The 15,371-nt window shown below is 40.3% G+C and overlaps 2 protein-coding genes across 2 annotated transcripts in view; both read right to left on the bottom strand.

The window, feature by feature from the left end:
• Window positions 1-6,603: 6,603 nt before the first annotated feature.
• foxd3 (forkhead box D3) lies at window positions 6,604-7,851 on the bottom strand. Its single transcript, XM_066666581.1, has one exon. It carries the CDS (start codon window positions 7,786-7,788, stop codon window positions 6,604-6,606), a length of 1,185 nt encoding a protein of 394 aa, XP_066522678.1. The 5' UTR covers window positions 7,789-7,851.
• A 565-nt stretch (window positions 7,852-8,416) lies between these two features.
• Window positions 8,417-15,371, bottom strand: part of atg4c (autophagy related 4C, cysteine peptidase) — a 145,731-nt gene continuing 138,776 nt past the window's right edge. Inside the window, exon 13 of the mRNA XM_066666044.1 lies at window positions 8,417-8,434. The gene's annotated coding sequence lies outside the window, so the exon portion shown is untranslated. The remainder of the gene's footprint in view (window positions 8,435-15,371) is intronic.

Below are 15,371 nucleotides of genomic sequence, written 5' to 3'. Positions count from 1 at the left end.
ACACACACACACATGACCACAGGCAAGGAACCCCTGAGAAAGATAACAAGGGGGCAGGATCACAAATGAGACACAGGTGGAACTTACAAGGCATTATTTAGATCCTCAAGATATACTCAAAAATCACTAATTTCCCTTCCAAACATAGTTCTGCATGGAACCGAAAGTATCTTTTCTACGGCTTTGCTTAAATAAACCCCACTGCTATAGTATATTTAGCTTATTTATAGTATATTTATATAGTAGCATTTATATCTTATTGTTTATAAGTTGTTTTCAGTGTAATTGAGACTTATTTACACAGCGAAAGTATTTTATTAAAGGCCTTAATGTTTCCTATAATCACCTCCATTTGCTTTCCTCCCTCAGAGAAGTGTTCAGCTGATGTGAGGAGTGTGTCTCAGTGGCAGAGCTGTGATTCTCTGAGCTCAGATGCTGGGGAAGGCAAGTCTCTTTGTGGCGAGCACATCAAACATTTATAAATAATAACCTTGGACAACTGCTGATTTGCAATGACACTTTCATTACAATGAGCAGCCTATTAGTCACTGTCTCCTCCATTAGTTATTAATGCCCCTGTGTGCCAGCTTTCCTTTGTCATTTATTGCTTCATCTCGGTGCCTTTGAAATATTTAGTAACAGCTGTATCCACATTTACTGTTGATGATCAGCTCCAGGAGATAACTCCGTCTGCCACTGGCTCTATAATGAGAAACTGCTGTCTTTGTCCTAAACTGTGTGGTGTCCTGTGTTGTGATCAGGAGATTTTAAGGTCACCCTAGCAGGAGCAATGCAACATCTCCCAGTCATAGTTTACTACTATAATCAATAGTTATTGCAACTGAAAACTATTTTAGTTAAACTACCAAACTACTGGAACACTGTAGAGCTATCCATGCAAAAAACAATGTAGTCCTTGTCCAGAATTCTAGATACAAGTACTGATTTACTAAAGAGCTGACTGAAAAAATAGGGCTGTTCTACTGAGTACACAGATTAAATTAGTTGCATTCTATTTGTCAATTAAACTCATTCTGATCTGCATGTGGGGTTTTGCTTTAATTAGAGCTTTAAAGAAATTAATGGTAGTGATGCAGTAATTTTCCTTTTATATGAAATGTATTTTTTTTAAAAGATGGCATGTGTTTTAAAATAAATAAATAAATAAATACAAATATCTGTTTTTGTCTGTGATTGTTTTTTTAATTCCCTTGAACCTTGATTTAATTGGGAAAAAGAAGTACAGAAATACTTGCAGAAATATGAACAAATGTAGAATTTGATGTCTCCAGCACACTCCAAAAAATAAAATGCTGGCACAGAGGAATATTGCCTGGTGTGTTCCATTTTCTTACACTTTTAACACTATTAAGTCACTTGGGAAATGAGAATTAATTTTAGTGCAGCTGTACAAGTGGAAGTTTTGTGCATCATTGCTTGATACCAGATTTCAGCTTCTCAGCAGTCAGCCATTGTCATCTGATTCTCCTGATCTGGACTCCAGGCAGGACACACATGCATTTTGTTTTTTTGTAGCACATACAGAATGAGGCCTGACATTATCCTGTTGAAAATACCATGGCTCTTCCATAAAAAGATGTGTTGCCTTGAATGACAACAAATGTCTCTCTAAAATCCCAATATACCTCTCTCTACGTCAGTGGCCTTGAACAATGATGCACACCAATACCATGAAAGATGTTGCCTTTTGCACCTTTTCTTGTGATGGTCTGGATGGTGCCGTTGGAATTTTGCACAGACAGATCAATGTTCATTTATCATGAAAAAACATTCATTCATTATCTGTAAGCGCTTATCCAGTTCAGGGTCGCTGTGGGTCCAGAGCCTAACGGGAATCATTGGGTACAAGGCGGGAATACACCCTGGAGGGGGCGCCAGTCCTTCACAGGGCAACACACACACTCACACCTACGGACACTTTTGAGTCGCATATCCACCAACCAACGTGTGTTTTTGGACTGTGGGAGGAAACCGGAGCACCCGGAGGAAACCCACACGGACACAGGGAGAAAACACCAATCTCCTCACAAACTCCAGTGAAAATCGAACCCACAACCTCAAGGACCCTGGAGCTGTGTGACTGCGACACTAGCTGCTACACCACTGTGCCACCTATGAAAATAGATTGTTTTACTTAATTTATAACTGTAGAATGACAGTTTCTCTTGCAATGCCATCTGAGGGCTTGAAGTCACATGAATTTAACAGTGTTATTTGACCTTTCTCTACAAGGCTTTGGATTCTCTGAAACTATTTTCACAATATTATGAAGATGTTGATAGTAGGACATTTTGATTGTAGGACATTTTTACACCTATTATATATTGTACATGCACCTGCTAGTACTAAAATACTTCTAAACAGTGTAACATGGGTTTTCTATGAACTCTTCTCTCTAATTTTGACTCTGACAACTTTTTTTAGCATGTGTTTTGGGCTCCATATTTTAAATGTGTTCATATTTCTCAAACACATAAAAGTCAGTGAAAACATTAGAATTTTTTTCTCCTTTGTACTTGTGACAGTTACATGAGTGTTGAAAAGGATTAACAAATCATAGATTCATGTTTTATTGTGTTTTACCACATTTATAAAAGTACAAAATGGGCTTTGTGCTTTTGAATATGACCCTCAAAATTATATGGCTTCATTTCAAACAGTGGGCCTGTGGGATGGTGATGTACTGCCTGTTGGCCTGTATCATAAGAGTGCGTACAGCAAAATATCATATGTGTTTCCATTGGTATATTACCATGTCACAGCAGGCGGAGATCATGTTTGAAAATCCTGGAACATTCCTTTAAGACATCTCTTAAAATCAGGTGTCTTCAGTCTGCACACAACACAGAGATCTGTAAAGAAGTCCACACACAGATCTCATTGGAAGAAATGCTTACGGTTGTGGGAAAAGAGTTCAGTACACTCACACTGGAGCAGGTGTGGCAAAAAGGTCAGCTTTCTCGAAGGAGTGACCACTGAGTGACCAACACTTGCCTCATTGACAGACACAGCAGTCATTCTTGACTGAAGAAAGTCACTAACATAAATACATCATGAAAATATCAGCCAGTGGAATGATCTCTGTCTTTGTTGGAAATGATCATTAACATTAATGATCAATTAAATATATAATTAAAAGTCAAATAAATGTACAAATTAGTATGCATCAGCCCGCTTTATATCCAACACCATAATTACATTGGACAGATTTATGTTTTTTAATGGAGAACGTCCCCATTTCAGTTGAATGCTGAGGGTTATGTTTTTTTCCCTTTCTTGTGAAAAGTCAGCATTTTAGAGTCGTGTATTTGTTATGGCAGAAATGATATAGACACATAATCTGTAATAACTGATCTATATAAAGCTTTGTGGCTTTTAAATCGGACTGATCTTACTCTGATAATTGATCTAAACTTTTCAGAAAGTTAGCTTTATCAGACGTTTTGGAGGTGTGCTTCAAACGTTAGAGGAGCTTATAATTCTACATTATTACAGTCTCAGCTCCATCCGCACGCTGAATAATACAGTAGCCTAATGGTCAGTGGCCTTGTCAATAAACGCATGTTGATACAAAACAAACAAACAAACAAACAACTAGCATAGATTCCATATTCCAGCTCTGAGCTTGTACACGCTTCTCTGCTTAGTGCTGAGCTTCTGCTTAGTGCTGAACGAGTGTGAGTGTGTGTGTGTGTGTGTGTGTGCGCGCGCACGCGCACCTAAACGCCACCTAGTGGTGTCCTGGGAGTGTAACATTCGCGTGTGCCGTGTAGGAGTATCAGTGCTGGAGTCCAGTTGTAGGCCTGTACGGTGGATTAGGATTCTGAGTCGTGCGTGTTCGCTGATAAAGAGTCTGAAATGGAGCAGATAAGTGTAGATACGACATACTGAATGCGTGTTCATGTGGTATGGCACTGTGCGTATCTTATGTACTGTATATGTGAACACTATCGTATAAGTTGTCCAATATGAAACATCCGTGTATTGTACAGTTCAGTGTATAATTTGTAAAACTTTATGTTGTTTATAAATCAAAGTTGTGACCAAACGTGATAAACAAAAATGTTTTGATGTCCAAGGTTATTTATTGTATTTATTTATTAGTGCACATTCATTTATTGTTGGGGGCTAAACGGCTTTTGTCTATTGAAAGTCTGATTTCCCTCCGTAAGCGTGAGTTTAAGGAAACCTCCGGTCTCCAGGTGCCTTTCCACCTTATTTCTAGGTCCAACTGCTGTGTGAGGAGCAGCTGAGATAGAGAGAGAGAGAGAGAGAGAGAGAGAGAGAGAGAGAGAGAGAGAGAGTTTAGGAAAGCGAGGCTTTTCTCTTTTCCCAGGAGGATCTGTGAAATAGTTAAATATAGTCCCCACTAACCCTGTAACCCCCGACTCTGCATGTGCTGTTTATACAAATACACACACACACACACACACGCTCGCGCACACAGGGCTAATGCTTCCCCCTCGCTACAGAAATCACTCAGTAGAGAATCCCACAATTTTTTGAGCTTCTGTATAATCCAGTGGCAAACAGAATCAGTCGGAGTAGTTTAATGTGAAATCCTGGACTGAAGATTGTCTCCCTGTGATTCCTCCACAGTTCTGAGAGGAACCAGGGGTCGCCATCTCTACACAAAATAACCACCATTCCTTCTCTTCATCCAACACAAACTCTCAGCATCAACGAGTCTGTAGAGGGATTATACAGAAATATCATAAATATTTTGTAGTTTTTATACATCGCTTCATCGCGAATTGATTTTTAAAAAAATGATAGATTCGTTCAAAATGCACTTTTCAGAATTTCAACAGCAATCAAAAGACTAAACTCCAAAATATTACACTAAATCTCAGATATACAACAGCGTCTGGAATTGTCAATATTTTGCGTAAATATCTAGAAATTATTTCCCGTTTCGTTCCTCTCCTTGATCTGCGTCATGAAAATGTTTCTCAGATCGGATAAATGCTGCCACTACAGATAGGAGAACGTTTCTGTACTAGAGCTGTTTCTGCCACACGCTCGAGACCCCGCTTCACTGGACAATTCATTTCATTCATTAAACGTCTTAGTTCATCGATATCGACAAACTAAATTAAACGGTTAATATAAAGGAATTCTTTTATTAGATCCGCACAATTTATAACAAAAACCCAGAATCTATAGTTTAATTTAAATAGATCACATGATAATGCCTCTAGTTTTAGTATTTTAAATAATACAGTCTATAAATTCTGGTTTATATTAATGTCCGGTCTTCAGTTTAAAGCCTGCACTGATAATTCTCAAATAGAACAATTACAATTATTATTAAAAAATAATAACTGCCAAAATATAAAATAGTTTTGAATTGGGCCTAAATAATAATAATAATAATAATAATAATAATAATACAATTCAATACATTTATTGGGGGAAAAAAAAGAAAAAAAAAGTCTGATGAAGCTGTAGTTAAAAGAAGTGAGTGTGTGGACTTCTCTCATCCACTGCCTCCTTAATTCCTGCAAGGCCTCGCTAAAAGGGTCTAATCAGAAGTAACATTTTTAAAGAATTACACCGAAGAGAATTGTGTTTAAAGAATCACAGGTTTAAACAGGCTCTGATCTGCAGGCGAATTGATCATTAACATAGAGATCAGCTCTTATTTCAGTTTCAATATTTATTAACAAACGTATTCAATTTACAGCACAATAGCTACATAGAATACATATATATATGACTTTGATCTTATAAACAGACTTGTCCAGCCGTCGAACAACATTGGATACTCAACAAAACAGGAGAAAAACAACATGAATTATTCCAAAAAACGGAATCATTTCAGCTTGTGATTTCAAAAAGAGGGGAAATGCAGACACAGCGTTCTGTATCTGTGCGTGTACCGTGTCTTTTTTTAGATACAAATGAAGAGTTTCATTCCAAACTGCTGTCCATCGATTTGGAATACCACTGAATAAATTACAGCTCCAGTGCAATTGTAAAGGCATTTATTTCTGTGATAAAGACGGTATAAATCATCATAAAACATGGATATTACTTGAATGTGCCCAGTCTCATCACCACAGTCTACATCACACATAACATACCACTGTAGCGAGTTGTTTGGAAAGCGTTTTGGAAAGAAACCCTTCAGGTGTCCACGTATATAAAGGACAATTGAAAAGTCCTCTCAGTCATATGCAGCTATTTTCCATCACGTATATGGCAGATATAAAATGACGACTTTTGGGTTCATATATAGGGATGGAGAATAAAAAATGAGAACAGTCTCAACCACAAACTGTCTTTAGGTCTGATCAGCAGATGAACACCAACAATAACAACACAAAATAAAGAATAAAGTAAAAGAACAAAAATAGTGGAACAAGTACATTTGATTTATTTTGTACAAATATTTACAGACTTGCGTTTACCTGTGCTGAAAGGTCCTCCGTTCTGCATATATTTAATAATACTTTTTAAGAGTTCTTTATTTAGTCTCTGTGGCTACGGCGCGCTCCAGTGCTACAGTGTCTTCCCTCCGTCAAATAGTACAAAATAAAAGTTTGTAATAATTGTTCTTGTTTTGATTTGTTTTGTTTTTCACTGCGAGACCCATTTGGTGGGCGTGCTCGCGGCGCTGAGAAAGTGTCCGGGCACGAGCGCGGTGGGCGTGCCGAGGCTGAGCACAGGAGACCGGAGGAAGGTGTGCGCGGCGCCGTTACTGCTGTTATTGCTGCTGTTACTGCCCGCGATGATGTTGTCAATAGTGAACGAGGGTCTCGGGCACGAGGGCTCGCGCTTGATGGCGGGCGTTGTTGTGGCACTCGTGGCGCCTAACTGGAGCTGCAGCGCAGGCGCAAGGTGCGCGAGCTGGGCGCCGAAGGCTTTCCTGCTGAGCTCTGCAGCGGAGGGCAGCAGTGGCACGGCGGGCGGCAGCACGTGGCCCACGGCGGGCGACACATACGGGTACTGGAGCGCAGCGGCTGCGTGTGCTGCATGGGCCGCGTGAGCCGCGTGCGCCGCGTATGCTACCGCGGCTGCAGGGTGTCCGGCACCGCCTCCGTAGGGGCGCGCGTACGGGCCGTAAGCGGCGCCGAAGCCGTGCATCACTAGCGCTGCCGCCGCCGCCTGCTCCCGCAGGATGTCCGGCTGCCGCTTGAAACGTTTGCGGCGCCGCAAGAAGCTGCCGTTGTCGAACATGTCCTCTGACTGAGGGTCCAGCGTCCAGTAGTTGCCTTTGCCCGGGTTGCCCGGTTCTCGCGGGATCTTTACGAAGCAGTCGTTGAGCGACAGGTTGTGGCGGATGGAGTTTTGCCACGCGGGGAACTTCTCGCGATAGTAGGGGAAGCGGCCGCTGATGAACTCGCAGATGCCGCTAAGCGTGAGCTTCTTCTGCGGGCTCTGCAGGATCGCCATGGTGATGAGCGCGATGTACGAGTACGGAGGCTTCACGAGCGCGCTCTTCGGCTTTGAGCCACCGCTGGACGAGCTGGAGTTGGTTGTCGATGCGCACGAGGAACCCCCGACGCCGTCGCTCTCCTCCGTGCCCTCGCCGTCTCCTTTGCCCTCCCTGCGCCCCTTCACGTCCGCGTCGTCCTCCACTATTGCGTCGTCGCGCGTGTCCTCGCAGTCGCTGCCCTCGCGCTCCAGCAGTCCGCTGCCCACCATGCCGACGCCGTCATCACAGTCACAGTCGTCGCAGTCGTCGCCCTCTCCGACCACGTCGATGTCCACGTCGTCAGGCGCGAGCGGCGTGTGCCCGGACATGTCGCCTGACAGGGTCATCGCAGCCCCGCACTCAGCTGCACGCGGAGAGGGTTTGTGCGTGCGACAGAGAACAGCTCAACTACAACTTCAGAGAGAGAGAGAGAGAGAGAAAGAAAGAGAGAGAGAAAAGTTTTCCGCGCGCTCACAGTCCGGTCTACAGCGAGTTTTCTTCCACGTGCTTTTCCAAAACAAGCGGGCGAGTGCGTGTGCGCGCGTGTTTTAAAATCAGCCCCTTCTCTCTGAGCGGTGAGAGCTGATAGATTACACTTTGCCTACTTTCCAACTTAAAGATATACCGGCGACGCGGTCACGTGATCAAAACCCCCTAAACAACCCGCCCTGTGACGTCAGACCACCCGCCATCCGCTTTAAAGAAAGCAAAGCAGAAGTTTTTGGTATGGGGGGGGGGTTCTGGCAATTTTTGTCAGCAAACGTTATGAGAGAGAGAGAGAGCGAGAGAGAGAGAGCGCTAAAACCCAAACGAAGCCCAGGACTGAGCGGACAGACAAGCTGCTGTGAACGGAGTCGCCTCCAGTTAATTTTGCTGCTGCTTGCGCTGAACTTCTGGTCCGTTTTAATGTCACTAGCGCGGTTTAAGTCTGACAGAGCCGGGTCTATGCGCGACGCGTTGTTAAGGTGTTATGTCGGTGTTGGGAGAGAGAGGCTGATACAAACACAGGGAGAGATGGAGAGATGGAGAGAGAGAGAGAGAACACAGGTGAGGCTTTAGTGAACAGCTCTGCGCGCGGAGGTGATAACGACCTCCATTACTGCACACGTTTACATATGAAACAGTCGGAAATGTGCGAGCTGGAGGGGGTACATACACACACACTAACACACACCAGTAGCAGAGGATGAGAAAACAGAGGATGCTGTAAAAGAGGAGAACAAGATTATTTCGGACCATTTTCTGCGCCTTGTAAAAGAAACTGTTCGCCCTATCAGCACAAGGTAGGCTAATTATTATTATTATTATTATTATTATTATTATTATTATTATTATTATTATTATTGTTGTTGTTGAGGATGTGAGTTTTAGACACTGTCGAATAGAGGGAGTAAACAGAGCTGTCTGATTTATTTCTCAGTGAATCTCTGTATTGATTTTAGTGGAGAGTCTCCACCCAGAAGCAATGAAAATATCTTTAATTAGACAGCGCCCATTATTCCACCTCAGTGGAGAGAGAGAGAGAGAGAGAGAGAGAGAGAGAGACTCTTCAGATGTACACACAGCATCGTTTGTAAATTAGGTGAATTGTTTCGAATCTGCATAATTTATTTAAATTCAATTGCCGTTTTAAAGATATAAAGAATAGTTTATAATAATAATAATAATAATAATAATAATAATAATAATAATAATCAGTTGTGTTTTGATGTGTGTTTATTTCTGAGTAATAAATTAAAGAATACAAAAACTATTTAAAATCACCATTTAAAAAATTATATTATTACTATAATTATAATAACACTTATTATTATTGTTACATTTTTAGATTGTTTGTCTTAACTTTATTCTCTCACAATAATATTTCTGTGAATGATGTGTGTGTGTGCGTGTGCGTGTGTGTGTGTGTTTGCTGCTGCCTCTGGCAGTGTGTTATAACTTTAAATTTGAAAATGATGCTCCTTCCCTCCTCAGTTCACACACACACACACACACACACACACACACACACACACACACACGGCGTTTCTATTCGGTTCAGTTCCTGTTTGTGAAAGTGTTGAATAAGAGCCGTGCGCGTGTTTGTGTGTGTCCCAGTGACCCGTGAGATCTGCCGTCTATCAATAGAGGAACACTTAGAAGATGAAAGAAGAAACACACACACACACACACACACAGAAAGAGAGAGAGGGTTCAGTCTCATGATTTTAACGTTTGGGTGTTTGTCATTGTTCAAATGTCTTTTTTTCCCTTCTCATGTGGTACAATAATATAATGAATGTACTGTTGAATCCTAACAAATATGTTAATAAAACTCTTTAAGAACAGCGTAAAATCTCTTGTTTATTCTGTTTTGTGATGTTTATTAGTGTATTCTTTTTGAATGAGGGAAAGGAAATCATGTAAACGGGCTAATTAAATTACAAAAGTGATTGTAATGGGGAATGGAATATAACAATGGCTTTATTATTCAAAGCTTATATTACCATAAAACACTCTGTGATTCGAATCCTCTGTTAGTCTCAGCCTATAGCAATCTGTAAGTTTACAAATATTGAGAGAGCCTTTTAATATAACCTTTATATTAAACTTATATATATATATTTATACACACACACACACACACACACACACACAGAGCATTCCTCTCCAGTGGCAGAGACTCAGGCTCATAGGTCATCACAGGGGATCGATCCTGATCACAGCTTCATACTCAGATTATCTATAATCCTCCCTTATCGCCTTTATTTTTTTCTCCGTGTCACTGCGCTCTGCTCTTCCTCTCATCGCCCTCCTTCATCTTCTTCAGAAGCTCCATAAACTCTTCTGAGTTCCACACACCCTCGCGCGCGCAGATCCTTTTAGAATAATGAGGAGCGCGCGACCCTGGGATTAGAGCTCGGGGTGTGACCCTGATCAGTGATCCCACAATCACAGAAACAACACTCAGCGCCACACGCAACACAACACAAACATGAAGCAAACTACAGCAGGAAATAATAAAGAATTTTAGACACTGAAACAGCTTCACTGTTTCCTCGAGTGTTCACCTACATCATAATAAATGATGTTTACTCGAACCTTTCAGATGTCTACTGCACTTAACTACTTTGATTTTACAATGTTTGAAAAACAACAGTTAAATGTATATTTTATACCTGTTTTTTTCCAGTTTTAATAAACTTTTAAGATTAAGATTTACTTTTAAGATGTCCACCTACAGTAACGAACCCCCAATTATTTATCGCACTCAGTGTTTTATCCATGATGTATATAAATATATCTAATCTTATATATTCCATTACGGCCTGCCAGTACGTTTTGAGATTCAGAACTGAAGCACATTTACGGATTTTGGTTTAGATCAGATTTTCAGGAATAAATTGTTATTATTTTAATTTTGTGCTATTATTATTATTATTATTATTATTATTATTATTATTATACCCCCCCCCCCTCTATTTTGTTTCATTTTATTTAATTTCGGATACATTGTGCCGAATAGAGGCATGAATGATTTGTTTTGGTTTAGATAAGGTTTACTTGTTATTTTTATTTTATTTTTTTATGTGTCGCCTTCACTTATTGAATTGTTTCGGTTTCAGTTTAGTCCAGTTTTCTTACACTCTTTTTAAATATTCGTTTCTATTTATTTGACATCAAACTGCTTGTCTGATCTTTATATTATTGTATATTTTACAGTTTTTTTAACATTAATATCAATGTAATATGAGTAGAGTGGTTTGGCATGATTAGGGTTTAATTGGGGATGTGTTAAGTGGGATGTACCTAGTTTGGCCGGAGTATTTTGATTTGGCTTTGTTCCGGGTTTAAAGTCTGCGCTCTTTGATATCAAATTTTGAAAGGCGCGTGCTTTAATTAATAATGAGCGCGCGGGGGCGAGCTTTACTAAAGCGCGTGAAAAATGAATGGCAGTGTTAGCGCGCTTTTAATTAGGCTTATTATGGCAATTATTCTACAGCAACTCGGAGTGATCATCCCGTCAGATTTAATCAAAAGAAGTCATTGGCTAAAAAAAGATCCTCTCACACTGAAAGGGCATCGCGCAGGTCTCTCGTTAAAAGTCTTTTCAGTCAGATTCTATGTTTAAGATTTCCTCGGTGAAGAGAGAGGTCTCGGGGCTGGACCCTCCACTGGGCAGAGGGTCTCCTCTTTAAGCTCCGTGTTTAGCCTCTGAAGAGTCCACTCTATCAAACTGCAAGTTTCTGTCAAACTCTATGATGAAGCTCATTTTTATCCTGTTTCTCTCCTTCTAGAGCAGCCACAGAGAAACCATGGAAACCCAAAACTGACCCGAATTCAGCGCCTCAGTCCCAACGGCCAGTGTCGAGTTCAGAGCGTACAATGCTCCAGGTTAATCACAGCACTCATCAAAACACCTGTCTCGGGCAGTTATCGCGCTGAGGCGGAGTTCCCGGGGAGATTTTCACAATTAAAATCACGCGATGTTTGAACCCTTCTCGGGAAACTTCTCAGCGGAGAGATACCCACTCTATTCGCTTAAAAGACACGGAGAATACGAGCATCTTTACTGTTACATGTTATTAATAATGTAGTAAAAGCATGTAACTACAAGGAATGTATCACGTTTTCTTCTTTTTTTCGCTGATAGATGAACTGTGTTCTGGATATGTTTCAACAACCTGGAGTTACTCGTTAGGGGCCGAGTATATCATTTTTCAATAAAATGTAAGAACTATTTTAAAATAAAACTACGTGTGCTGTATTAAGTCCTGTGTATGTGAACGAAACATCATTTAATTTGTAAATGTATGAATGAATAAAATGTCGTCGTGTCGTCGTTACATTATATTTATTAAACGCTTTAGGATTTTTAATGGTACGTGTGTGTGTGTGTGTGTGTGTGTGTGTGTGTGTGTGTGTAAAACAGAGAGGGAGGGAGAGAGAGCATCTTAAAAAATATATTTGAAAGATGTTAAATTTTACAAATAAAAAAATAATACAATTACTGAATTTGATTAGAATTTAATAGAAGAAATGTCTGTGCATATGTATGGTGTGTGTGTGTGAGAGAGAGAGATAGATAGACAGAGAGAGAGAGAGAGAGAGAGAGAGAGAGAGAGAGGGAAAGGACGATGTTGGGAAAGGACCCGGTGAGCTTGACTAAACCAGAGACTAAACTCATTACCATGGCAATGTGTGCTGTTAAAGACGTGTGATGTTCCTCGGTTTGTGTCTCATTGTCATTTAGAGCAGGACTGAAGCAGCACATTAGCGCGGCGAGAGGGTGTTAGTTTATTTCTCAGCCTTCTGATTCGCTCTGGAAACGGTGGGAGATCATTGGTTAATAATGCGAGGAGCATTGAGCAAATTTACAAAAACACTTCCAGTTTGCCAGTTTGCATGTGTTTGAAGGGGCTTAGCTTTGAAACTCCAAGAGATAAATAAAAAAAAACCGAACACATATTTAACGTAAAAAACGTATAAATATATAACTTATAAAAAATAATACATGTGTGTGTGTGTGTGTGTGTGTTTGTTTGTGTGTGTGTGTAAAATCTCCCATCCCCAAACCACTCATTGGGGCCAATTATTCAATGTTATTTGTATTAATAACTTTGCTCAGGTCAAGTATGTTCTTAACTCATCACCCATACGTTTCATTTGGGAATTGAATATTGATTTATGAGTAAATCATTTTAAGGCATTGCGGTGGTTTATGTTTCACTGTGTCCCTGCAGCGCACCTCTATGACCTCTGAGCCCCATCGTCTTGATATTCCAGAGCTGTCCCATCCACTGGTGATGTTGCAGTGTCTTTTCCTAATGTAGCTTTGGTGCTCATTATCTTAATGGTGCATGTCCGGCGAGAGGAGCTACGAGTGGGAGTCTCACACGGGACCTGAACTCATTTGCCCCGGCCTATAATAATTTGAAACCCGAGCCAAAGCAGATGAAATGGACCAATGCGGTGTTCTTCAGCAAAGCTTCAGTAACAACGAGGTTAAGAATCAATAGAGAATAGATTGGCAATTGAAAGGTGTCAGTTTAATGTGTAAAATAGGGAATTCGTTTGTGCGCAGGTAGGCTGCGTGCTGGAGGCGTTTCAGACTGCCTCATGTTTAATGTTTAAAAAGAGATTTTTTTTCAACACCCTGGAGATGGTCGATGTTTTAGGCGAGAGGGTAATTTCGTCAACTAATTAGAATTATTCCTACACGTGTTTGTATTGTATTAGACAATTTGCAGAAAAAATCATGCTTATCATGAGCTGATTTGCTCAAACGAAACATAGTCATTGGATGACGTTACAATTTCAGTTGTGTGTTTCTTTGTATTTGTACGCCCCAGTCATGCATGTTATTTTAAAACGCCGGACTTAAATCTGTATTACTAACACTTAGTGTGTTATTGTTCAACACATTGTTAGAAAATGACGCGTAAATCGTAATACAGTTTTTAGGAGCTGCTATATTTTAATGAGAATGTAGGATTTAAAAAAAATACTGTTTTGTTTAAACGGTCCGCAAAACAGATACACAGTCAGTAGACGTGCGCCATTTTGTTTTGCGTTATAAACATATTTGAATACACTTGTAGATTCTAACGTAAGTGGGCGCTTTTCAGTGACTAATTAAATGCGGTTAAACGAAAAAAAAAAACCCAAAACAAAACACACAGACACACACTGAAATAAATATATTTCTGTTCCACGTTTAGAACCGTGTGGTTATCTTCTGTGAAAAAATATGCAAAAACGCACTTCCAAAATATGAAAAATTGCAGAAGGCACTAACAATTTTTTACACTCCGCAGTGTCTTGCTTTGAGATTCTTGATGATTTGTTTGGACTGAAGTTCATTTAGTAAAATTGTCGTGATATTTTCACCATGGCGACCAATTTCTAAAAGAATTAGATACAGAATCACTGTGGTCCCTCTTTGACGGTTACAGCATTTTATTTTACAACAACTCAAATTAAACCATTTCACACTGTGGTTTCAATAGAGTTAGCATAGTAATGTCACCCCTGCTTTCCCTCTTATATCTCTTTTAAGATGCAATCAATGGCTTCAGTTCATTACTCCAGTGTCTGCTTTAGGTATGGGCTTTGTCATTAGCCAATAATTCGCCTCTTTTGGGTCCTGCATAACTTCTCCTCTCTGTACTTCTGCAAATGCCTCAGGCTATAAGAACTAATGAAATCTCTTTGCTTAATTTGATTTTGCTGGTACACTTGCAGTTCTGACTTGAACTTTCCCACGAGAGAGCCTCACTGAAGGCACTAAAGTCTCAGAGGAGTAGCGGGAAGAGGAGGGGGAGCCTTCCAAAGAGCCTAGCACATCATTTCCATAATTACCCAATTGGCAGCCTAATGACCTTGCAGAACAATATAAAGGTCTGTTGTCAATTTCATCTCTGCTTCTGACATTCAGTGGATTGCTATCTTGCATGTTCACAAGATAACAAGTGTAGGCCCACTTCTCTTCGTTCTTCCACATGAGGGTCCATGCAATTAACCCCTCTACAAAGCTTCAGAGATCTGCTTGTGCTTCCCATCACCAGTCTGCTCTCACAGTTGCATATTTCATGGCCTTCTGACACTGGATGGAATATGAGACCAGACGTATTCATGTTGTTGTAGAAACAGAATGTGGATGATATGTGTAAAAAAGTATAGAGCAGAATGATCAAAAAAGTCTCTCCTTTGCTTGTCTGAATGGGTTTTGTTGTCAAAGCCATTCTTTGTTCTCAGATCTCCAAAATGTTAATTTACATGAGAATAAAAACATGTTCTTAATTTTTAATAGAAGTTAATTTGACTCATTTTCTTTCAGATACATTTTGATCACTTCCTTTGGTCCGTTGATCATGGAAATTTAACTCATTATAATAACAACCCAGAGTTCTCAATTTATGTTGAAAACACCGTATGAAATGGAGTTATT

Source organism: Hoplias malabaricus, chromosome 3 (genome assembly GCF_029633855.1).
Source record: "Hoplias malabaricus isolate fHopMal1 chromosome 3, fHopMal1.hap1, whole genome shotgun sequence".
Classification (NCBI taxonomy): domain Eukaryota; kingdom Metazoa; phylum Chordata; class Actinopteri; order Characiformes; family Erythrinidae; genus Hoplias; species Hoplias malabaricus.
The sequence above is the reverse complement of the archived record's forward strand: the minus strand, read 5'-3'. Positions and strand labels throughout refer to the sequence as shown.